The following is a 25,323-nucleotide window of genomic DNA, read 5'->3' on the forward strand; positions in this document are numbered from 1 at the left end:
GGAGCCGTAGTGTAGCGGTCAGCGCGCTGCGTTACGAACCCGGCGACCCGAGTTCGATTCCCGCTCACGGCCAAAACCAGCGGCGATGATCGGAACCGGTCCTGGGCCTCCCCTAGGTCGACTCAGCCTCCAACGAGTACCGGGTGCGGTGCGTAAACGTCGCCACTAGGGAGACAAAGGCGGCCGGGCGTGGTGCTGGCCACCCACCCCCTCGTGTGCCACAGTGCCGGCCTTCATAGGTGCTGCTCGCTAACAGCACTTGCCCCAACAGGCTGTTCAGGCTACATGGGGGATCTTTGTCTACGTGTGTGCACGAGTGTGAGCGTAGCAGAGTTAGAATGTTGGCCCCCGCGGGGGAGAGAGGGGGGGCTGGGGGCGAGGGGGGGGGGCTGGGGGCGGGGGGGAGAGGCGGGGGGGGGAGCTGTGTGCGGCCCACAGAACACGTCTTCCGTCATCACCGCACATCCACTCCCCCCCCCCTCCCCGAGCACCCTCGGACAAAGCCCGTCGACATTGGGACGTCACATCGACAACTCCCGTACATTGATAAGTACACGCCGATACGTTGCACGTACGCAGAGATATTCACGCGAGTATACACACACACACACACAGAGCGCAAGGCATGTCTACACAGCAGAGGTCGCCAACGGGTTTTGATTCCTTACCCGTACCCATACCCGTACCCGGCCGCACCAGGGTCGCAAACGGGTACCCGTACCCGTACCTGGCCGGATACGGGTAGCCGGGTATCGGGTAGGGTACGGGTATCGGGTACCCGGTTGCGAACTCTGCTACACAGGGACACACAGACAACTCCCGTACGTATATAAGTACACGCAGATACAACAACCGTCATTCGCCACTAAGTGGCGGTGACGTCACCACGACGCTTGTGCCAGGCCACGTGCACCTTGAGGCCACGTGAAGTGTCGAACGCCCGCTGGCAGGAGGTCACGGGGCAGACCCAGCAGGTGCCACGGGTCGACTGACTGAGATGACCGAGATGACTGGCTGATGCACCAGATGCATTGCATGTACACACAGACATATTCACACGAGTATATACACACACACACACAGAGCACCCTCGCACATATACGTACAGATGTCTGCAGGCAAGTAAATACATTGCATGTACAGATAGAGAAACTAATATAAGTATATATCAGAGGTGTGGACTCGAGTCATGTGACTTGGACTCGAGTCATGTGACTTGGACTCGAGTCAGACTCGAGTCATGAATTTGATGACTTGCGACTCGACTTGGACTTGCATAACAATGACTTTGTCCCACCTATGAGGTGTGGACTCGAGTCATGTGACTTGGACTCGAGTCAGACTCGAGTCATGAATTTGATGACTTGCGACTCGACTTGGACTTGCATAACAATGACTTTGTCCCACCTCTGGTATATATATACAAAAGACAAAGATCCGCCGTATGGCCTTAACAGGCTGTTGGGGCAAGTGCTGTTGGCGGGCACCTATGAAGGCCGGAACGGCACACGAGGGGGTGGGTGGCCAGCACCACGCCCGACCGCCTTTGTCTCCCCAGTGGCGATGTTCACTACGCACTGTACTAAGTACTCATTTGAGGCCGAGTCTACCAAATTTGACGTATTCCAAAGCGGTCGTATACCGAGGTACAACTGTACAACGATCTACAACTAGCCCAACCGGCGATGGATATCCATTGTAATTTATATGCATTCATTAATCCCCCCCCTCGCCTTCGCACAAGAAGGGCTCACAAGTGAAGTCGTCACATCTACCCCTCTATCTGAGGAACGAAACAGGAGGATGTTTTCACAAATCTGGCTGTCCGCCGAATAAAGCTGGTTGTAATTACTGGCGAAACGTCGTACTGGGATTGTAAATGTTGTGGCTTGGCTCTCCGACACACAACCGGTGTGCTGTACTAATATACTACACTATACACTACTATACCCCTACACAACTATACACTACTCTATACACTACTATACCCCTACACTACTATACACTACACTATACACTACTATACCACTACACTACTGTACACTACACTATACACTACTATATCACTACACTACTATACCACTACACTACTATACCACTACACTATACACTACTATACCACTACACTACTGTACACTACACTATACACTACTATACCACTACACTACTATACACTACACTATACACTAGTGCTGTACTAGTACACCACACTATACACTACTATAACCCTACACTACTATACACTATATATTACTATACCACTACACTACTATACACTACACTAGACACTACACTACTATACACTACACTATACACTACTATACCACTACGCTACTATACACTACTATACACTAGTGCTGTACTAGTACACTTCACTATACACTACTATACCCCTACACTACTATACACTACATTGAACACTACTATACACTACACTACTATACACTACACTATACACTACACTATACACTACTATACACTACACTATACAATACACACTGGTGCTGTACTAGTCACGAATTGGCCACGTTCTGTTTCCGTGACAACCCTTACTAGTTGTCTGTGTCAGGTGGTGGAGGGTTTAACGACACACTTATACATTTATGCGATCTAACCCAAAAAAAACCTCTATTGTGGATGATATTGGTCGCGAAAGCCTCCGACGTGTTAAACTGATGACCAGATTTGCCACGACCTGTCCCACAACACAAACATTGTCTCTCTCTCTCTCTCCTGGGTTCATTGAAACCCACGTATAGTTGGTCATCGATCATCCGGCTGCTACTTCCAACATTGCACCGGACGATCGCTGCAAAGTATGAACTGTGTTTTGATTTAGTTGCGCTGATCTTAAAGGTGCATTGAAAAATGTTGATACTCCGACTGATGCTCCTGCTGTTGTGGAGTGACTCATGCAGCCAGCTGTGGCTGTAGGGTTTTGGTGGTACATGTTGTTTATGTCGTTTATTGTGAAAATTCGGTCACGGTTCCTATGATCACTGTTTCATTGCTTTTATGGCTTTATTTTGGTGATTTTCGAAAAGTTTTTTGGTTTGGCCATGTTTGTTTGTTGTAGTACAGAGTTAGACTGATGGCCTTAATCTAAGTTGTCTTGTGGTTGTTGTTGTTGTTTGACTTGCATCCCACTGGGATATTTGCACACAGCGTTGGTGTACAGTGCTTTTTCTGCAATATTTTGCTCTTTTCTTGGATTTTCTGTTTGCACTCAGTCACATATTCACTTTAAGATGTTTTTTTGTTCATGTTTTTGTTTTCTGTTTGTTGCGGTTGCACCCGATTCAAGAGCCGAATGGCTCACAGGGCTATACCTAATACATGAACTTGAACGACGGTGCCGGGCGCAGTGGCGGAGCCAGGATTTTCAGGTAGGGGGGGCGGGGGAAACCCCTCCAGCAATGAAAAATGACAGAGGAGTTGTTATTAAGGATTTGTCCCTTGCTTTCTATTCGACGCGTTGTGTGATCGGCATCGTGCTCACTTAAGGTGAATGCCTTCAGGGAAGTCGTGTGCTGTAGACACAACTGCGCACGATTATGTGAGTCACTTATAACCGCTTTGCCGTTACTTATTGCCAATTATGGACTCAGACTTTTGTCCTATCATCTCATAGAGTCCCTGGAACGTAATAATATGCTACACAGTGGCACTGGGAGTCGCAAAATGCCGATTTATCTCCATGTATATAAAAGGGAACGTTGTGATTATGTGTGTCTGTTCAAAATGTTTAGCGTACTTCCCGACATGCAACAAACTTGACATTTGCCATGTGGGTACTTTACAGACTGTACACCATGCACAAATTATAAAAATACACTTTTTTGGGAGAGGGGGGGGAGCTCAATAATGCAAACATTTTTTGCACGGCAAGTGAGCTGTGACGTCAAATCTGTCACGTGACCCGCGCATGTGGAAGCGTAACGCATTGTAGTGTCGTGCTTAGCGCTACGCTGCGCTACGAACCCGGCGACCCGAGTTCGATTCCCGCTCACGGCCACCACCGGTGACGATTATTTGAACCGGTCCTGGGCCTCCCCTAGGTCGACTCAGCCTCAAACGAGTAACTGGTGTGTTGTGTGTGAACATCGCCACTGGGGAGACAAAGGCGGCCGGGCGTGCTGGATCCAAGTTAGAGGTCGCAACCGGGTACCCGATACCCGTACCCTACCCGATACCCGGCTACGGGTAGCCATTTGCGACCCTGGTGCGGCCGGGTACGGGTACGGGTAGGCCGTGAGTCACCGTTAGTCACTCACTTCGGCTAGGGTACGGGTAGGGAATGGGTACCCGTACCCGGCCGGGTACGGGTAAGGAATCAAAACCCGTTTGCGACCTCTGATCCAAGTCCCGGGCGAAGCCGGGTAGCACAGCTAGTTACTAATAAACTCCAATGGTCCGATCGAAATTAGAGATTTCGATCGGATCATTGGGGGGGGGGGGGGCACGTGCCACCCCCCCCCCTCCCCACTGGCTCCACCACTGGTCTGGCGATCGGCACGGTGCGTGTGACGAAAAGAGTATCTCCGCTTGATTTCGTTGTTAAATATTATACACAGAACAGTATACACTACATACAACTTACACAATGAAAATGCTGCACGTGTATATATATACACATCAGCCAGTGCAGAGTCTTTGAGATTGAAGTGGTAAGTACGGTACAGTAAATACGATAACTTCTTAAAGATATTTCTTCGTCTAATTTGTATGTTTATCTATGCCAATTGCACATAATAAACACATTTAAAACACAAAAAATCACATAACACCTACATACATTGTCACACACAAAAAGCAGCTATTTTAAATCATGATGATGTCGATATTATGCGGCAATTTTGAAAATCCGGCGCCCCCCCCCCCGCACCCGCCGGGTAATGATACATAATCGATAATCGACTATAATTCGTCGCTAAACCTCACCACCCACATGCCGCATGACGCGCGCAACACAAGTCCGTACGTTCTGCGAGCAGCGCTCACGATCCACTGGAGTGGAGCCAGAAAAACACGAGAACGCGGCTTTTTGGTGGCTTGGAAGAGGCGAGACTAAAAAATTAACCCGTAAAAACAAAGTTTTTCACTATAAATCCTTTATATGCGTGGCGGCTAGAGTCCTCTCGTCCTCTGGCTTGAGATGGCTGCCACCTATGGGTCAGATAATTGCCTGCCACCATTAAGCAATTGGTAATTAAATATAATTTATTTTTGTCCTAAAAAGTGTCACATTTTGGAAAAATTTTCACTAAAAGTAATTGTCACGCACAACGAGGCTGTGTGCAAAATGTCAGCTCGATTGGATCACGGGAAGTGGGTTAAAAAACGACCGAAAGATTTGCACGGTCGTAAGCAAGCAAGCAAGCAAGTGAACTTAATATAAAGGATTTAAAAATAAAATTGCACCAACGCCGAACGTTACGGTTGATCGTCACGAAATTATTAAATAAGGAAACGGAATGTCACAGCGAATGAGACGTGCAAAAAGCACGAAACGGACCTGTCAATTATTTCACGATGTTGCTTTTGCTTTTTCTCTTTCCTTCCCCCTGCTGTAAAAGCGGTCACTGGATCTCCTAGGGCCAAATGAAATATTTCACATCGCTTGAGTAGAAATTACGCCAGGAGCCTTACATTTACATTTTTATACATTCATAATTAATATTACTAGTGCTTCTACGAGCGCCATCATCGTCATTGTCTTGCCACCGTCAAACGCGCGCGTGCGTGCGCGTCCGTTTCAGGCGATGGGGCGGGCGGGGGGAGTAAGTTAGTGTTTACCAAGGTGGCAATTTCAGTTTAAAGATCGCAAAGGGATTTTGCTCGATAAAGCCTCCGTTATTTTTACAAGACAAATTTAAAAAGTTTCTCCCCACGTTATATACCGACGAAAACGGAAGGGGGCTACGTTCGCGCCCGCGTGGATCATGGCGATTTAGCCTTTTCTGTTTTCGTTTACCGAGTACGCGAAGAAATGAAAGCGCGGGTTGGAAATATTCGCGAAGGCAAGGCGCGGAACAAACATGTTTCTTAGCATTATTGTTAAGGTGCATTTCTTGTTGGTCGGTAAATTTCCCAACGTGTGTGTACAGATGCAGCCTTTGCTCTCCCACCCCGAATTCGCGCCCTTAACCGGCGCGTCGCGTCACCGAGGACCGAGCGTCCGCCCCCGATCGCTCTCTCAGAGCGGCGGCGAGCCTCCCGCGGCCAAGTTTACGGAGGTTCTAAACGGAGAGACGGTACCGGTTGTACAATTTATACCATCTTCCAGATTCGTCCTCGAACGTAATGAATAAAAACCATTTGCTCCCGCCACGCTCGCGTTTACGGCTCCGTGCGTTTGCCCGGCGCGGCTCCATCTCCTCTTCCTCTCCCCCGCCGCCTCGTCGCCCATGAGCGAACGTCTTTCCAACGTCGACGGCAAAACATGTTTTTTTAATGTTTGCGATGGTCACAAGAACACACCCCATCCCCCACCACCCCCCCCCGTCTAGCCGCCCGACACGAAAGGGGCAGGTATCAACCCGTGCACACTTGGAAGGTAATGTTTGCTGTCAGCTTGTCGCATGCGATCATACGCCTTGTTTGACAATTACTAGAAACCAGCGATGTGCATCCATCAATTTGTGTAGCGACAAAAAAAAATATTGGAAAATAAATAAACAATAAGCGCGCAAACGGTGGGGGGGGGGGGGGGGGATGAAAGGGGGGGTGGATAAAAGACGCACGGACGCGCGCCGTTTTGCCGTTTGGCCCAAATAAGCACAGCGGAGGTTTTTGTTGAAAGTGGGTGACTTGTCATTTACAAATCCGATGGAAATATCGCTCAAGTCCGAGCCAAGGGTTTTCATCCGATGGACTGAGGTCACTCGGTTCGCGTCGCGAATTAAAAAGCGGCCGCCGCATTCGACCGTCGGCCCTTGGCCCGCGAACGCTAATCCCGAGATTGAATTTACTTTTTTAGAATAATAACAACAACAAAAAGCTTCCCGTGAAAACATTTAAATGCCATCGCGAGGCGCGAATTCAAGCCCAAGGAGATTTAATAAAACGTGAAATTCGGTTTGAAAATTAAAACAGCCGGCTTTATCTGCCACATGAACACAACCTAACCCCAAGCGCAACCAACGTGTCAAAAAAACAAAACTACTTCTCTCACTTTCGAGTTATTTCTGCGGCGAAAATTGGAACGCGAGCCCCCCAGTGTGGCACCGGGCAAAAAGCCACGACGCTTGGCTACAAATCTCCGCCAATCTTTGTGGGCGCGGTCGATCGTGAGCAACTTTTACGACGTCGGGTACAACTTGAGACGCCGCAGACACCTGTTGAATGGAACGAGGCGAGGGCCAAACATTTTCTGCCGACCCCCGACGTTGTTTTGCGAGCGAAAATCTCACGCAACCTTCTCGGTCGGACGCGCGCAACGGCCCCGCTTGTGCCCGTGACGACACCCCGCGACGCCACGTGACCACTGGGGAAGGGGAGGGGGGTGGGGCGGCACGAACCGCCGCTAAAAAGTTAGAGGACAACTCGCTCGACATTTTGTCAGAGTCGGTCGACGAAGATGAAAGGAGCGATCGGTTGATCGACGGGCGGGGAGCACGACTGGCAAGTTCGTGGTGTAGGGGGAGGGGCGGGCTCGCACATAACGGGCTGCGTCGGAGACACTGAGACCGGAGTGGCTAAGATCACGGGGCCTTCAAAAGTACCGCTGCCGAGGATTAAACCGTGTCGACGCGCGCGTCACGGCGTTTGCGACTTCGCGGACCCCGCGAGCCCGAGGCAAAAAAACGAAACGCGGTGGAGATCGGCTCACAGCTTCGTGGTCGAACTAAAATGATGTTCAACGAATTGTTTGATTTCTACCAGGTGTAAGACCCCCCCCCCCCCCCCCCCACCGAGCTACGTAGAATTTTTTTTCAGGTCAGAAGCGACCCGGCCACCGCAAACGAGGGCGGCGCAACGAAGTTGGTGGCTTATCGCCGTGCGGAAACTTAAGGCTCCGAATGCGCGACGTCGATTCTTGATGTGGAGGGGAACAAAACGGAGGTCAATCCACAGCTGGATGAAGGAACTCTTCCCCCTGCTGTGTAGGCCACGGGTTGTCGTTTGATCACACTTCACCATGTCGGTGAGTGCGACTTTGCAGAAGAGTTGGAGGTGGCCCGCGCCGCTTCTGGTGTCACTCACCACGGACGGCAGCCGTGGCCGGCAATCCCAGCCAGGTTTTGCCGGGTCAGTAGCGCGGCGCGCTAACCGCTGCACCGCCACTCCCCTACGGTTTACTTGAACACGGCTAAATGGTCAACACGCGGGATGACCGATACACGGAGGGGGAAACAACTCGTGACGTTGAAATGTATAGCGGACAAATACTCTAAAACGCATGTTTCTTGGTCTCGCTGAAGCACGTCATTCAGGAGACGCTGGCTCCCCGGCCACAGGAATGTGGAATTTCCACCATCGGACTGGTACACGGGAGGGGGAAACAACTCTGAGCAGAGCATTGAAGCAGTCTCAAGTCAAGACACTGGTCGTGATGTCTGGTCTCCAAGACACGGACCCTGAGAGCCAGTCTAAACTCAAGACACAGATCCTAAAACCCGGTCTAAACTCAAGACACAGATCCTAAAACACGGTCTAAACTCAAGGCACAGATCCTAAAACACGGTCTAAACTCAAGACACAGATCCTATAACCCGGTCTAAACTCAAGACACAGATCCTAAAACACGGTCTAAACTCAAGACACAGATCCTAAAACACGGTATAAACTCAAGACACAGATCCTATAACCCGGTCTAAACTCAAGACACAGATCCTAAAACCCGGTCTAAACTCAAGACACAGATCCTAAAACACGGTCTAAACTCAAGACACAGATCCTAAAACACAGTCTAAACTCATGACACAGATCCTAAAACCCGGTCTAAACTCAAGGCACAGATCCTAAAACACGGTCTAAACTCAAGACACAGATCCTATAACCCGGTCTAAACTCAAGACACAGATCCTAAAACACGGTCTAAACTCAAGACACAGATCCTAAAACACGGTCTAAACTCAAGACACAGATCCTATAACCCGGTCTAAACTCAAGACACAGATCCTAAAACACAGTCTAAACTCAAGAGACAGATCCTAAAACCCGGTCTAAACTCAAGACACAGATCCTATAACCCGGTCTAAACTCAAGACACAGATCCTAAAACACGGTCTAAACTCAAGACACAGATCCTATAACCCGGTCTAAACTCAAGACACAGATCCTAAAACACGGTCTAAACTCAAGACACAGATCCTAAAACACGGTCTAAACTCAAGACACAGATCCTAAAACACGGTCTAAACTCAAGACACAGATCCTAAAACACGGTCTAAACTCAAGGCACAGATCCTAAAACCCAGTCTAAACTCAAGACACAGATCCTAAAACACAGTCTACACTCAAGAGACAGATCCTAAAACCCGGTCTAAACTCAAGACACAGATCCTAAAACCCGGTCTAAACTCAAGACACAGATCCTAAAACACGGTCTAAACTCAAGACACAGATCCTAAAACCCGGTCTAAACTCAAGACACAGATCCTAAAACCCGGTCTAAACTCAAGACACAGATCCTAAAACCCGGTCTAAACTCAAGACACACATCCTAAAACACAGTCTAAACTCAAGACACAGATCCTAAAACATGGTCTAAACTCAAGACACAGATCCTAAAACCCGGTCTAAACTCAAGACACAGATCCTAAAACCCGGTCTAAACTCAAGACACAGATCCTAAAACCCGGTCTAAACTCAAGACACAGATCCTAAAACCCGGTCTAAACTCAAGACACAGATCCTAAAACCCGGTCTAAACTCAAGACACAGATCCTAAAACACAGTCTAAACTCAAGACACAGATCCTAAAACACGGTCTAAACTCAAGACACAGATCCTGAAACACGGTCTAAACTCAAGACACAGATCCTGAAACACGGTCTAAACTCAAGACACAGATCCTAAAACACAGTCTAAACTCAAGACACAGATCCTAAAACACGGTCTAAACTCAAGACACAGATCCTAAAACCCGGCCTAAACTCAAGACACAGATCCTAAAACCCGGCCTAAACTCAAGACACAGATCCAAAAGCACGGTCTAAACTCAAGACACAGATCCTAAAACACGGTCTAAACTCAAGACACAGATCTTAAAACACGGTCTAAACTCAAGACACAGATCTTGAAACCCAGTCTAAACTCAAGACACAGATCCTAAAACCCAGTCTAAACTCAAGACACAGATCCTAAAACACAGTCTAAACTCAAGACACAGATCCTGAAACCCGGTTTAAACTCAAGACACAGATCCTAAAACCCAGTTTAAACTCAAGACACAGATCCTAAAACACAGTCTAAACTCAAGACACAGATCCTAAAACCCGGTTTAAACTCAAGACACAGATCCTAAAACACGGTCTAAACTCAAGACATAGATCCTAAAACCCAGTCTAAACTCAAGACACAGATCCTAAAACACAGTCTAAACTCAAGACACAGATCCTGAAACCCGGTTTAAACTCAAGACACAGATCCTAAAACACGGTCTAAACTCAAGACACAGATCCTAAAACACAGTCTAAAGTCAAGACACAGATCCTGAAACACGGTCTAAACTCAAGACACAGATCCTAAAACCCGGTTTAAACTCAAGACACAGATCCTAAAACACGGTCTAAACTCAAGACATAGATCCTAAAACCCAGTCTAAACTCAAGACACAGATCCTAAAACACAGTCTAAACTCAAGACACAGATCCTGAAACCCGGTTTAAACTCAAGACACAGATCCTAAAACACGGTCTAAACTCAAGACACAGATCCTAAAACACGGTCTAAACTCAAGACACAGATCCTAAACACAGTCTAAACTCAAGACACAGATCCTAAAACACAGTCTAAACTCAAGACACAGATCCTAAAACACGGTCTAAACTCAAGACACAGATCCTAAAACACGGTCTAAACTCAAAACACAGATACTAAAACCCAGTCTAAACTCAAGACACAGATACTAAAACCTGGTCTCAAGACACAGATCCTAAAACACGGTTTAAACTCAAAACAGAGATCCTAAAACCGGTCTAAACTCAAGACACAGACACTAAAACCCAGTCTAAACTCAAGACACAGATACTAAAACCTGGTCTCAAGACACAGATCCTTAAACACGGTTTAAACTCAAGACAGAGATCCTAAAACCGGTCTAAACTCAAGACACAGACACTAAAACCCAGTCTAAACTCAAGACACAGATCCTAAAACCCGGTCTAAACTCTAGACATAGATCCTAAAACACGGTCTAAACTCTAGACACAGATCCTATAACATGGTCTAAACTCAAGACACAGATCCTAAAACCCAGTCTAAACTCAAGACACAGATCCTAAAACACGGTCTAAACTCAAGACACAGATCCTAAAACACGGTATAAACTCAAGACACAGATCCTAAAACCCGGTCTAAACTCAAGACACAGATCCTAAAATACGGTCTAAACTCAAGACACAGATCCTAAAACCCAGTCTAAACTCAAGACACAGATCCTAAAACACAGTCTAAACTCAAGACACAGATCCTAAAACACAGTCTAAACTCAAGACACAGATCCTAAAACACGGTCTAAAACTCAAGACACAGATCCTAAAACACGGTCTAAACTCAAGACACAGATCCTAAAACACAGTCTAAACTCAAGACACAGATCCTAAAACACGGTCTAAAACTCAAGACACAGATCCTAAAACGCGGTCTAAAACTCAAGACACAGATCCTAAAACACAGTCTAAACTCAAGACACAGATCCTAAAACACAGTCTAAACTCAAGACACAGATCCTAAAACACGGTCTAAAACTCAAGACACAGATCCTAAAACACGGTCTAAACTCAAGACACAGATCCTAAAACCCGGTTTAAACTCAAGACACAGATCCTGAAACACGGTCTAAACTCAAGACACAGATCCTAAAACCCTGTCTAAACTCAAGACACAGATCCTAAAACCCTGTCTAAACTCAAGACTCAGATCCTAAAACACGGTCTAAACTCAAGACACAGATCCTGAAACACGGTCTAAACTCAAGACACAGATCCTGAAACCTGGTCTCAAGACACAGATCCTAAAACCCGGTTTAAACTCAAGACACAGATCCTGAAACACGGTCTAAACTCAAGACACAGATCCTAAAACCCTGTCTAAACTCAAGACACAGATCCTAAAACCCTGTCTAAACTCAAGACTCAGATCCTAAAACACGGTCTAAACTCAAGACACAGATCCTGAAACACGGTCTAAACTCAAGACACAGATCCTGAAACCTGGTCTCAAGACACACGTATACTTTGGGTAAAAAAAAACAGTGATCCTATTTATTTGTTTGCATTCATTTATTTTGCATATCATGTTTATGCTGCCGATGTAGTTGCGAGTTTTTGGACGAATTTCAAGTTGGGTTTGAGGCTAAAAATGTAATTGCATTTGTTTGTGATTTTTAATTGAAAATGTGCAGCGAGGGAGCGGAGATGGGATGAGAGGGAGATGGGCAATGAAATGGGATAGCAAGGACAGACACGGATAAAATAGTGAAATTGAGAGATACGGAGAGACACAGAGAGAAAAACACGCTTGCGTAGAGAGAATTACACTCACACATACACACATAGCCACACACAAACACACATAGCCACACACAAACACACAGCCACACACATAAACACACATAGCCACATACATAGCCACACACATAGCCACACATAAACACACATAGCCACACACACACATAGCCACACACATAGCCACACATAAACACACATAGCCACACACAAACACACAGCCACACACATAAACACACATAGCCACATACATAGCCACACACATAGCCACACATAAATACACATAGCCACACACACACATAGCCACACACATAGCCACACATAAACACACATAGCCACACACACACATAGCCACACACATAGCCACACATAAACACACATAGCCACACACACACATAGCCACACACATAGCCACACAAACACACATAGCCACACACAAACACACAGCCACACACATAAACACACATAGCCACACACAAACACACACATACACACACAGCCATACACATAGCCACACACACACACAGCCACACACATAGCCACACACACACATAGCCACACACAAACACACACATACACACACAGCCACACACATACACACACATAGCCACACACACACATAGCCACACACGCACCCACTTGCACATATACGCACACAGATGCACAAAAGTACGCATGCGGTCACACACACACTTACTTACACAACGAAATACATACGCACCCAATCACATGCACACACACACACACACTTACTTACACAACGAAATACATACGCACCCAATCACATGTACACACACACACACACTTACTTACACAACGAAATACATACGCACCCAATCACATGCACACACACACACACACTTACTTACACAACGAAATACATACGCACCCAATCACATGCACACACACACACACACTTACTTACACAACGAAATACATACGCACCCAATCACATGCACACACACACACACTTACTTACACAACGAAATACATACGCACCCAATCACATGTACACGCACACACACACTTACTTACACAACGAAATACATACGCACCCAATCACATGTACACGCACACACACACTTACTTACACAACGAAATACATACGCACCCAATCACATGCACACGCACGCACACACTTACATGCACAGAAATGCGCGCACATATAGAAGCACACAAACAGACAAAGGCATCGATTTCCCGTATAGCCTTCACAGACTGTCGGGGCAAGTGCTGTTGGCGAGCACCTATGAAGACCGACACGGCGCGCATGGGGGTGGGTGGCCAGCACCACGCCCGACCACCTTTGTCTCCCTAGCGGCGATATTTACACACCACACCAGGTACTCATTTGAGGCTGAGTTGGCCTAGTGGAGGCCCAGGACCGGTTCAGATAATCGTCACCGGGGTTGGCCGTGAGCGGGAATCGAACTCGGATCGGCGGGTATGTACCGTAGCGCGCTAACCGCTGCACTCCCGCTCCTCACACAGAATATCATACGAATGCACTCACTCCCATGTACACATACATAGCCAAACAGAAACCTACACACGCTCCCGCACACACTCATACACATATATAAAGACGCGCGCACACACAGACATGCACACGGCTAATTTGTACCATGGTAACATTTCTCCCCCAGCTCTTACCCGCTTTCCCACTCATTACGGAGTGCAGTTACTTGACCATACACAAGCCGACATGAATATTCATGAAGCCAGGGATGCTGGTGGCTGTGTGTGTGTGTGCGTGCGTGCCAGTGAGTGGGTGCGCGTGTGTGTGCATGTGCAGCGGTTAGCGGCAGTGTTGGGGTTAGCGTCTTGCGCCATGAACCCGGTGACCCGAGTTCGATTCCCGCTCACGGCCAACACCAGTGACGATTATCTGAACCGGTCCTGGGCCTCCCCTAGGTCGACTCAGCCTCACTTGAGTACCTGGTGCGGTGTGTAAACACCGCAACTATAGAGACAAAGGCGGCCGGGCGTGGTGCTGGCCACCCACCCCCTGGTGTGCCGTGCTGGCCTTCATAGGGGCTCGCTAACAGCACTTGCCCCTACAGTCTGTTAAGGCTACACGGGAGATCTTTGTCTTTTGAAAGTGTGTGTGCAAGTGCGTGTGTAAGTATTTATGTGGGGAGTGATAGTGCAGCGGTTAGCGCGCTGCGCTATGAACCCGGCGACCCGAGTTCGATTCCCGCTCACGGCCAACACCAGTGACGATTATCTGAACCGGTCCTGGGCCTCCCCTAGGTCGACTCAGCCTCACTTGAGTACCTGGTGCGGTGTTGAAACACCGCAACTATAGAGACAAAGGCGGCCGGGCGTGGTGCTGGCCACCCACCCCCTCGTGTGCCGTTGCGGCCTTCATAGGTGCTCGCTAACAGCACTTGCCCCTACAGTCTGTTAAGGCTACACGGGGGATCTTTGTAAGTATTTATGCACGTGCGTGCGTATAGAAGCATGTGTGCGAGCTTGCTTGTAAGCGCTCATATATGTGTGCGTGCGTGCAGGCAGCGAGGACTAGTGACACAGTGATTAGCGCACTGCGCTACGAACGGGCGACCTGCATGAAAAAAGCACATTAGCGCCACAGGGCAAGTCAAGCTGTACTGTGCTCTCCCCTAGGTCGACTCAGCCTTAAACGAAGCTATATTTGTAAAACATTACGTTTGGAAATTTTAATATTTTTTTTTTTTAAATTGATCATTGTCCTTGAATAACCGTGGCCTTATGGGTCGAATGTCAAATATGTAAGGGCTTGTACTCAGTGAGTTTACATGCAAATGAGTGGGTTTACATGAGGGGCTGCTGGGGGCTCTGGGATCCTAGGCAGATAACCCTTGGCGCCAGGCGCTAGGACCCCAGACACTTAAGCCCCTTGGCGCCACCAACGGGGGGGCTGTGTGTGCTCTGTGGGATATCTGGGGGCGCACACAACCCCACCCCTCGTTGGGGACGAGGCATAAAAGGGCAGCTCCCTGGCCGATCGAGGCCAGTCGCAGCTCAAGACCCAAGAGCCGCCAGCCAGCTTAGGACCCTGGACCCCCTCGTCCCGCTTGTCCTTGTAAGGGCCGGGACGCTGTGAGGGCCAGTGGTGGGACTCTGGGACTCCCGGCTCTACGTCCTTGTGAGGGCGAGTTCCGAGGAAGCCAGAGTCCAGTAGTTGTAGCCGGAGGACCCCAGAGAGTAGCCAGAGTAGTGTACCTAGGCTGTGTACCTAGGCTGTGTACCTAGGCTGTGTACCTAGGCTGTGTACCTAGGCTGTGTACCTAGGCTGTGTCGCTAGGCTGTGTACCTAGGCTGTGTACCTAGGCTGTGTACCTAGGCTCTGTACCTAGGCTGTGTACCTAGGCTGTGTCGCTAGGCTGTGTACCTAGGCTGTGTACCTAGGCTGTGTACCTCGGCTGTGTACCTCGGCTGTGTACCTAGGCTGTGTACCTAGGCTGTGTATCTAGGCTGTGTACCTAGGCTGTGTACCTAGGCTGTGTACCTAGGCTGTGTACCTAGGCTGTGTACCTAGGCTGTGTACCTAGGCTGTGTACCTAGGCTGTGTACCTAGGCTGTGTACCTAGGCTGTGTACCTAGGCTGTGTACCTAGGCTGTGTACCTAGGCTGTGTACCTAGGCTGTGTACCTAGGCTGTGTACCTAGGCTGTGTACCTAGGCTGTGTACCTAGGCTGTGTACCTAGGCTGTGTACCTAGGCTGTGTACCTAGGCTGTGTACCTAGGCTGTGTACCTACGCTGTGTATCTAGGCTGTGTACCTAGGCTGTGTACCTAGGCTGTGTACCTAGGCTGTGTATCTAGGCTGTGTATCTAGGCTGTGTACCTAGGCTGTGTCGCTAGGCTGTAACAGAGTATCAGGACTGTTGGAGTGTTGTGTTGTAATAAAGAAGTTACCTCTACAAGTGTCTCCGGAACCCATTACACGTGCGAATGAGTGAGTGGGCGTGCGAGTGCCTGTGACTGTGTGTGTGTGCGTGTGTGGCGTAGTGGCGGCACGGTGGTTAGCGTGCTGCACTACGAACCCGGAGAACCTGAGTTCATCTCCCGGCCCCACAGCCAACATCAATGGACAGTGATCACCTAACTCGGTCGTGGGGGACCCCCCCCCGACTGATTTAGGAAATGGCGAGACAAACGGAATCCAGGAAAGTCGCTGGCTCACACCGCCCACACCACATGGGTCTTGGCAGGCTTAGTAGGTTCCTCGCTAACGGCACTTGCCCTGAGGGGTGGGTGGAAAGAAGAGGTCGCAACCGGGTACCCGATACCTGTACTCCACCCGATACCCGGCTACCCGTACCCAGTCGGGTACGGGTACGGGTAGCCGTTTGCGACCCTGGTGCGGCCGGGTACGGGTAGGCCGTGAGTCACTGGTGAGTAACCGTTTGTCACTCATTTCGGGTAGGGTACGGGTATGGAACGGGTACACGTACCCTGCCGGGTATGGGTACGGGTATCCATTTGCGACCCTGGTGCGGCCAGGTACGGGTACGGGTAAGGAATCAAAACCCGTTTGCGACCTCTGGTGGCCAGGACCATCAGCTAGCCAACCTTCGTCTCCCCCGTAGCAGGTGCTCATTTACTCATTTAAAGCCGAGGCAACCCCAGGGCAGGCCCAGGACCGGTTCAAATATGTGCCACCGTGATTGGTCGCGAGTGAGAATTACACCCGGGTCATCGGCAGGTTCGTAGGTGGGTGTGCTAACCACTGCGCCACCACTCCACCTCATCCCACACATACAAAGCCAAAGACCCACCGATAGCCTTAACAGGCTGTAGGGGCAAGTGCTGTTCGCGAGTTACACCTACAAAGGCCGGCACGGCACACAAGAGGGTGTGTGGGTGGACAGCACCATGCCCGGCCGCCTTTGTCTCCCTAGTGGCGATGTTTACACACCGCACCAGGTCCTCATTTGAGGCTGAGTAGACCTAGGGGAGGGCCCAGGATCAGTTCATATATTCGCCACTGTTATTTGCATGTGCTCCCCGTGGTTGCGTGGATTTTTATACGAGTCCTCTCGTTTTTCCCTCCACGTTTAGAAACACGCGTTGGAGTGTTCAGCTGCTGCTGATGTAAATTCACACGCGATGAGAAGCCACTTGGTGTGAGCTGTCGTTCGCGATGGCCAAGTCTCTCCTGACAAAACCCTTACCCGGTAAACATAAAAGATTTTAGTTTGAGTGAGCGGGAATCGAACTCGGGTCACCAGTTGCGTAGCGCAGCGCACTAACCGCTACACTCCCGCTCCCACATACACAAAGATCCCCCGTATAGCCTTAACAGACTGTAGGGGCAAGTGCTGTTAGCGAGCACCTATGAAGGCCGCAACGGTACACGAGGGGGTGGGTGGCCAGCACCACGCCCGACCGCCTTTGTCTCCCCAGTAGCGATGTTTACACACCGCACCAGGTACTCATTTGAGGCTGAGTCGACCTAGGAGAGGCCCAGGACAGGTTCAGATAATCGTCACTGGTGTTGGCCGTGAGCGGGAATCGAACTCGGGTCGCCGGGTTCATAGCGCAGCGCGCTAACCACTACACTCCCGCTCCCACACACACACACCACAATCACACCCAATCACAACCACACCACATCACGCAGTCTACATGAAACACTCCCCAACCGTACTAAATATGCTAATAATCACCGCCATGCTCATTTAGAGCAGCGACTCAACTCCTGAGCAAGAAGCATCCAATCGCCCCGAAGCGACGCTCCCGCAACTTTTGCGGCGGAAAAATTATGAATAAAATAAAACTCGCTAAGCAATTTCATAGATTATGTTAAATCCGAACGCTACGGTAGCCCAGGGCAACAGTGCTTTTAATTTCCATTAAAACTAACGAGATTTATTTTTGTTTGTGGCGTTCTTGCGCAGCAACAACAGCCGAAAAAATGAAAAATACTGCCGTTGAATATTCAGGCGGCAACTTTATCTTTTTATTTTGCTCCCCGCCCCCCCGCACTGAACCCACCCCACCGAACCCACCCCACCCACACCCTCCCCATTATTTAAAAATCTCGGAATAAAGTTGGAGCGTTTAATATTCATTAGATGTTTTAGCCGGGCAGTACATTCAGCCCGGCAAATAAGCGGTTCTGGGCTGGGTCACAGCTACGAGGGACGACGCATCAATAACAATAATACATCATGATTAATAGTAATTGATTATTAATAATGATGAATTATTGATACTAGATTTCAAGTTTTCGTGACTGCATGGATTCCATACTCTTTGGTTCTTTCGGTAAAGTAACGTAGGGGAAAATAAAAAAAATAATAAAAATAAAAATATAGAAATAACTCAATTAAATAACGACGTTTCGGGCGCAACACAAGCAATCCGTCATCAGGTGCAAATATTTTTCGCTGACGAAGGACGCTTGTGTGTTGTGCGCGAAACGTCGTGATTTAATTTAGTTGTTTCTATTTTTATTTTTCGATTTGAAGCTTTCGTGACTGCAGGGATTCATCTTCTTGGTTCTTTCGGTAAAGTCACGTAGAAGGGAAATGATAGAATAATAAAAATAAAACATAATAAAATGCCGCGACTCTAAGCTTAAATATACGCTGCCAAGCTTGGCGGTGCTCATTGGGACGCTGTCTTTCCGACAGACCTGTTCTTCACCTGACGACGGCTGCTTGCGTTGTGGCCGAAACGTCGTGAGAATTTTATTTTATTACGTTTAATTTTTCTTTTTTCTTTTTATTCTCATCTTTTTTTCACCTACGTGACTTTACCGAAAGAACCAAGGCGTATGAATTATTGACAATGAATAATTGTTCGTAATTGTTGTTATTAATAAGGAAGCGATGGAGAAAATTACACAAAGAGGCAGAAACAGGTACACATGGTTGAGAGAACACTAATTCATACATTTCCACGCAAATGTATCCCTCTCACCTTGATACATTTCCATGATCTTGAAACTTGAAAAGACACTGAACATAAGATGATTACTCTTTGGTTCATCTTCTTGGTTCTTTCGGTAAAGTCACGTAGAAGGGAAGTAATAAAATAATAAAAATAAAACATAATACAATTATTCTCACGACGTTTCGGCCACAACGCAAGCAGCTGCTTGCGTTATTATGTTTTATTTTTATAATTTTATTACTTCCCTTCTACGTGACTTTACCGAAAGAACCAAGAAGATGAATCCCTGCAGTCACGAAAGCTTTAAATCGAAATATACTCTTTGGTTCTTTCGGTAAAGTCACGTGGGTATAAAATAAAATAAATCACGAAATTTGGGGACAATTTTAAAAAGGTTTGAAATGGGTGTAGCCCAAGGGTCATGGCCAGGGCTGGTGATGTTAATGTGAGAAATCAGCATGATGTTAATGTGAGAAGTTGGCATGTTAATGTGAGAAATTAGCATGATGTTCATGTGAGAAATTAGAGGGCACGGAAGTGGCTTTGTTAATGTGAGGGATTAGCATGATGTTCATGTGAGAGATTAGAGGGCACGGAAGTGGCTGTGTTAATGTGAGGGATTAGCATGATGTTCATGTGAGAGATTAGAGGGCACGGAGGTGGCTATGTTAATGTGAGGGATTAGCATGATGTTCATGTGAGAGATTAGAGGGCACGGAAGTGGCTGTGTTAATGTGAGAGATTAGCATGATGTTAATGTGAGAAATCAGAGGGCACGGAGGTGGCTATGTTAATGTGAGGGATTAGCATGATGTTCATGTGAGAGATTAGAGGGCACGGAAGTGGCTGTGTTAATGTGAGAGATTAGCATGATGTTAATGTGAGAAATCAGAGGGCACGGAAGTGGCTATGTTAATGTGAGAGATTAGCATGATGTTAATGTGAGGTATTAGCATGATGTTAATGTGAGGGATTAGCATGATGTTAATGTGAGAAATTAGCATGATGCTAATGTGAGAAATTAGAGGGCACGGAAGCGGCTATGTTAATGTGAGAGATTAGCATGATGTTAATGTGAGGTATTAGCATGATGTTAATGTGAGGGATTAGCATGATGTTAATGTGAGAGATTAGCATGATGCTAATGTGAGAAATTAGAGGGCACGGAAGCGGCTATGTTCACGTGAGAGATTAGCATGATGTTAACGTGAGAGATTAGCATGATGTTAACGTGAGAGATTAGCATGTAACTGTAAGATAGGAGGAGAGCAGCCTCCCTCGATGAGGGAGTGCAACCCAACGGGTGTATAATCCGAAGGGCCTGTGAGTATGAGAGATCGAAGAGAGAGGCACAGAGAGAGAGAGAGACACAGAGAGTCGAAATAACAGCTGACATAGGCAGGTTGGATGGAAACATCACAGTCAGTTAAGACTTCACCTGGTTAATAACGTCCTTACAATGATTGCTCATTTTGTACCCATCCTCTCGGTTGAAGTTGTGTTCTGTGTTTATGTATCTGGATGGCTTCATGAGCAAATCTCTGAAGGTAGCCGGTAGGTTTGCAGAGTACCTCCGTCTTGGAAAAAAATCAATTTCGCGTGAGCCCACAGCGTTAAAACAATGATCGGCAACGGCAGAGGTATTGGCCCCGCCGTGTTTCAGATCTGCCTTGTGCTCACGGACATTCACACGCCTCTATGGCCCTCTCACCCTTGATACCGGCTTGCTGGCTTCTGCACAGGCACGGCAGGAGAGTGAGCACACCGATGGGATTGTGTGGCACCGAACCTTCTCTTGCCCGTCAGCAGCAGCAGCCTATAACACCCTGTTATGCACGATGTGGTGGTCTGCACATCCAAAGCGAGCGTCCCAGGTGTTGACCCTGCTTAGCTCGCTGAGATCTGATGAGATCGGCCACTCTCTCCGGATGTCACGGCCACAGGGCTTCAGAGCGGAGTTAGTGAGCGCATTTTAACACGTAGGCTTTCGCGACCAATATTATTCATAATCAACGTTTTTGGGTTTAGATCGCGTTATTTATAAATGTGTCGTAACCCTCTACCACCGGACACGGCCAATCAGTGAAAAAGTGTCACGTTGACAAAAGACAAATAGTTCACTGCTTTAGCCCACCGGTGTGTTGTCTTTTGTCAACGTGACACTTTTGTTACTGATTGGCCGTGTCGGGTGGTGGAGGGTTACGACACATTTATAAATAACGCGATCTAAACCCAAAAACGTTGATTATGAATTAGTGAGCGCATACTTGTCCACGCTGTCACTTGGACATCTGTGAAAATGCGCTTCGAAGCTCATCGGATTCCTCCCCGATGAATAAAGATTCTGATGATGATTTAGGTTCGTGCGTGTGCGTGTGTGTGTGTCAGAGGTCGCAACCGGGTACCCGATACCCGTACCCTACCCGATACCCGGCTACCCGTACCCGGCTGGGTACGGGTAGCCATTTGCGACCCTGGTGTGGCCGGGTACGGGTAAGGAATCAAAACCCGTTTGCGACCTCTGGTGTGTGTCTGTGAGGGCGGGGGGCTGGTACCTGAGCGGAGGGAGGAGGGAAGAGACTGGGACGGTGTCCGGGTGGGACTGGACCATCTCCATCATCGCAGAGAGCAGCTCGGACGCCAGGGACCGCACTGAGACACAACAGAGAGAGAGAGACACAGAGGGACACACACACACACAGCGATGAGATAGAGACGTAGAAAAGAGACACCGACAACGGACACGCAGACTGACAGACAGAGCGACAGATAGGCAGACAGACACAGGTGAGACGGAGACGTGGACAACAGAGACGCGTGGACGAAACAGCGATACACAGACACGGACAGAGAGACCTGAACAACACGAGAATGAGACGCGCAGAGAGACAAAGACAGCCTCAACCGACACTTATCTCACAAATACACAGACACGCACGCAGACGCGGTACGGACAGAGAGACCTGAACAACACGAGAATGAGACGCGCAGAGAGACAAAGACAGCCTCAACCGACACTTATCTCACAAATACACAGACACGCACGCAGACGCGGTACGGACAGAGAGACCTGAACAACACGAGAATGAGACGCGCAGAGAGACAAAGACAGCCGACACTCATCTCACAAATACCGAGATGCGTGACCAGAGGCACGCGGCACAGAGAGACACACGGCCGAGACACGGACACGGGCGGGGTGGGCGGATCAGCGGCGGATCTCGGGGCCGTATCCCAGCATGCACCGGCGGGGTCTTGGACATGAGCGAGGACTCGCAGAGCCGACGGGAGGAGTGAGGGGACGTCGGCAGCGCTGCAGGAGACGTCGCGGCTCCGCTGGAAGACATCGCGCAGGAAGCAGAGAGTGTGCGCCAGGCGCGGCGGAGGAGGGGAACCAGCGCGGAACTGCAGGTGGTGGTCCCTGCGAACGGCAGCGTCGTCAGGATGAGGACGTTCGTTTTATTGGCGGTGGAGGAGGAGGAATGGCGGAGAGTTTGTCGCCGATAGTTTGTTGAGCTTCCCGCAGCAGAACCTCCGTTTAGCGCGGTTGGTTACGTGGTTACGTGGTTACGTGGTTACGTGACAATGTGGAAGAGGTTCAACGTAAGAACGTACACACCAGCGACAAAAGCTCTCTTTGAAAGACGCAGGGTGAGAAAGTTACAACAACAAACACAATACAATACCCACAATGGGGGTGCAAAGTGTCGGAGAGGTATGCAAATCACAAACGAACTAAACGAATATATATATTCTTGGTTCTTTCGGTAAAGTCACGTAGAAGGGAAATAATAAAATAATACAAATATTAAAAACACAATAAAAATTCCCACGACGTTTCGACTGCAAACACAAACGTCGTGATAATTTTTCTTGTTTTTTAAAATATCTGCATTATTTTATTATTTCCCTTCTACGTCACTTTACCGAAAGAACCGAGAATATGAATCCCTGAAGTCACGAAAGCTTTAAATCACAAACGAACTAAACGAACTCGATCTTACTTCGCCAGGCAAAGCCCACTGGGCTAATTCGTTTCTTTGTCAGAAGCAACAGGCCACAAATCACAGCCCCAACGAAGTGGCTCATCACGTGGGAATGTACAGCGGCAAAATAATCTCAACGCGAGATGTTCGATTCTAAATGTGGAGGTGGTCTCCCCCAGGTAGCCTTTACAGACTGTTGGGCAAGTGCTGTTAGCGAGTGGACACCTACGAAGGCCGGCACGGCACACGAGGGGGTGGGTGGCCAGCACCACCACGCCCAACCGCCTTTGTCTCCCTCGTGGCGATGTTCACACACCGCGCCAGCTACTCATTTGAGGCCGAGTCGACCTAGGGGAGGACCGGGAATGGTTCAGATAATTGCCGTGAGCGGGAATCGAACTCGGGCCGCCGGGTTCGTAGCTCCCGACATACAAAGACAAAGATCCCACCCTTAGTACTCAACTCAACCCAATTAGTCTCTATGGTCAAGGACATTGTACTATCTCCTGATGACATCCTCGTCAGTTTTGAAGTAGTGTCTCTGTTTACCAAAGTCCCAGTACCTGACACCCTGACAATAATTGAGGACTTGGTCCAACATGGATTGAATTCGGATGTACCTGCGCTGGTTAAGCATTGCCTCACCAACACTTATTTGACCTGGAATGGCACCTTCGACAAACAGAATGATGGTACCCCTATGGGCTCCCCCTTGTCACCAGTGATAGCCAACAAAGATCCCACCCCCCCGGTATAACCTGAATAGACTGTTGGGGCATGTACTGTTTAGCGAGCACACCCACCCACCCAGCCACACACTCGCTCACTCACTCACCCAAAACACTCACCTAACGCTCACCACCAGGTGCTTCCGGAAGGCTGCGACCTGCGTCTCCACGGGCGAGCGGAAGGAGTGGGTGAGCGCTGCGAGGAAGGGGGAGCTGGGGGGGTTTGGTTGGAGCCCTGGGGGGCCCGGTGGCGGGGGGCACAGCGAGGGGGGGCTCAGGCGATGGAACCACAGCCGCACCACGGTGGAGAGGATCTTCGGTAGGAAGGGAAGCTGAGGGAAGATCCGGGACATTCCCTGTGGGACACAAAAGACAAAGGATCCTCCGTGTCACCTACACAGGCCTTTGGGACAAGTGCTGAAGTAAAAGGAAACTTCTTTTTGGTTCTTTCGGTAAAGTCACCTGAGGACGGCTGCTTTAAATCGAAATTTAATAAATAATCGTCATCATGAAAAAAAAATTTACTTGAAAGTTCATCGCCATCTTTCGATTTAAAGCTTTCGTGACTGCAGGGATTCATCTTCTTGGTTCTTTCGGTAATTCAGACTCTGTCTACTTGACAGACCTGTTCTCCACCTGAGGACGGCTGCTTGCGTTGTGGCCGAAACGTCGTGAGAATTATTTGATTGTGTTTTACTTTTATTATTTTATTATTTCCATTCTACGTGACTTTACCGAAAGAACCAAGAAGATGAATCCCTGGGGTCACGAAAGAAGCTTTACATCGAAATAAAGGAAACTTGTATTTCACAAGGTCAGGCCCAGTTAGCGATTCAGCTCGTTGTCAGACGCGACCTGCCCAGGGCCGGATCGTGGTCCCGTGAGGCCCCTGGGCACATGTCGTCTGGAGGACCCCCCCCCCCCGCCCCCCGCCCCGCTTTCCTACATTGGTGTCTTCGTTGCCTTCCTCCTCGCAAAATCATCCACTAGACCAGGGGTCGGCAACCAAAATAACAAGAAGAGCCATTTCTTTACAATTCGGTACAAA

General features: G+C 48.6%; 1 protein-coding gene across 1 annotated transcript in view; it reads right to left on the bottom strand.

Annotated features, from left to right (window-relative positions):
• The window catches only part of LOC144735748 (protein MMS22-like), a 175,215-nt gene that overhangs the window by 12,750 nt on the left and 137,142 nt on the right, over positions 1–25,323 (bottom strand). The window contains exons 23-25 of the mRNA XM_078618246.1: positions 24,396–24,631; positions 22,807–22,982; positions 22,117–22,213 (exon numbers count right to left, since the gene is read on the bottom strand). Coding sequence (XP_078474372.1) covers positions 22,117–22,213; positions 22,807–22,982; positions 24,396–24,631 — 509 coding nt within the window. The remainder of the gene's footprint in view (positions 1–22,116; positions 22,214–22,806; positions 22,983–24,395; positions 24,632–25,323) is intronic.

This window comes from Lampetra planeri, chromosome 57, assembly GCF_965212315.1.
Source record: "Lampetra planeri chromosome 57, kcLamPlan1.2.h2, whole genome shotgun sequence".
Classification (NCBI taxonomy): Eukaryota; Metazoa; Chordata; class Hyperoartia; order Petromyzontiformes; family Petromyzontidae; genus Lampetra; species Lampetra planeri.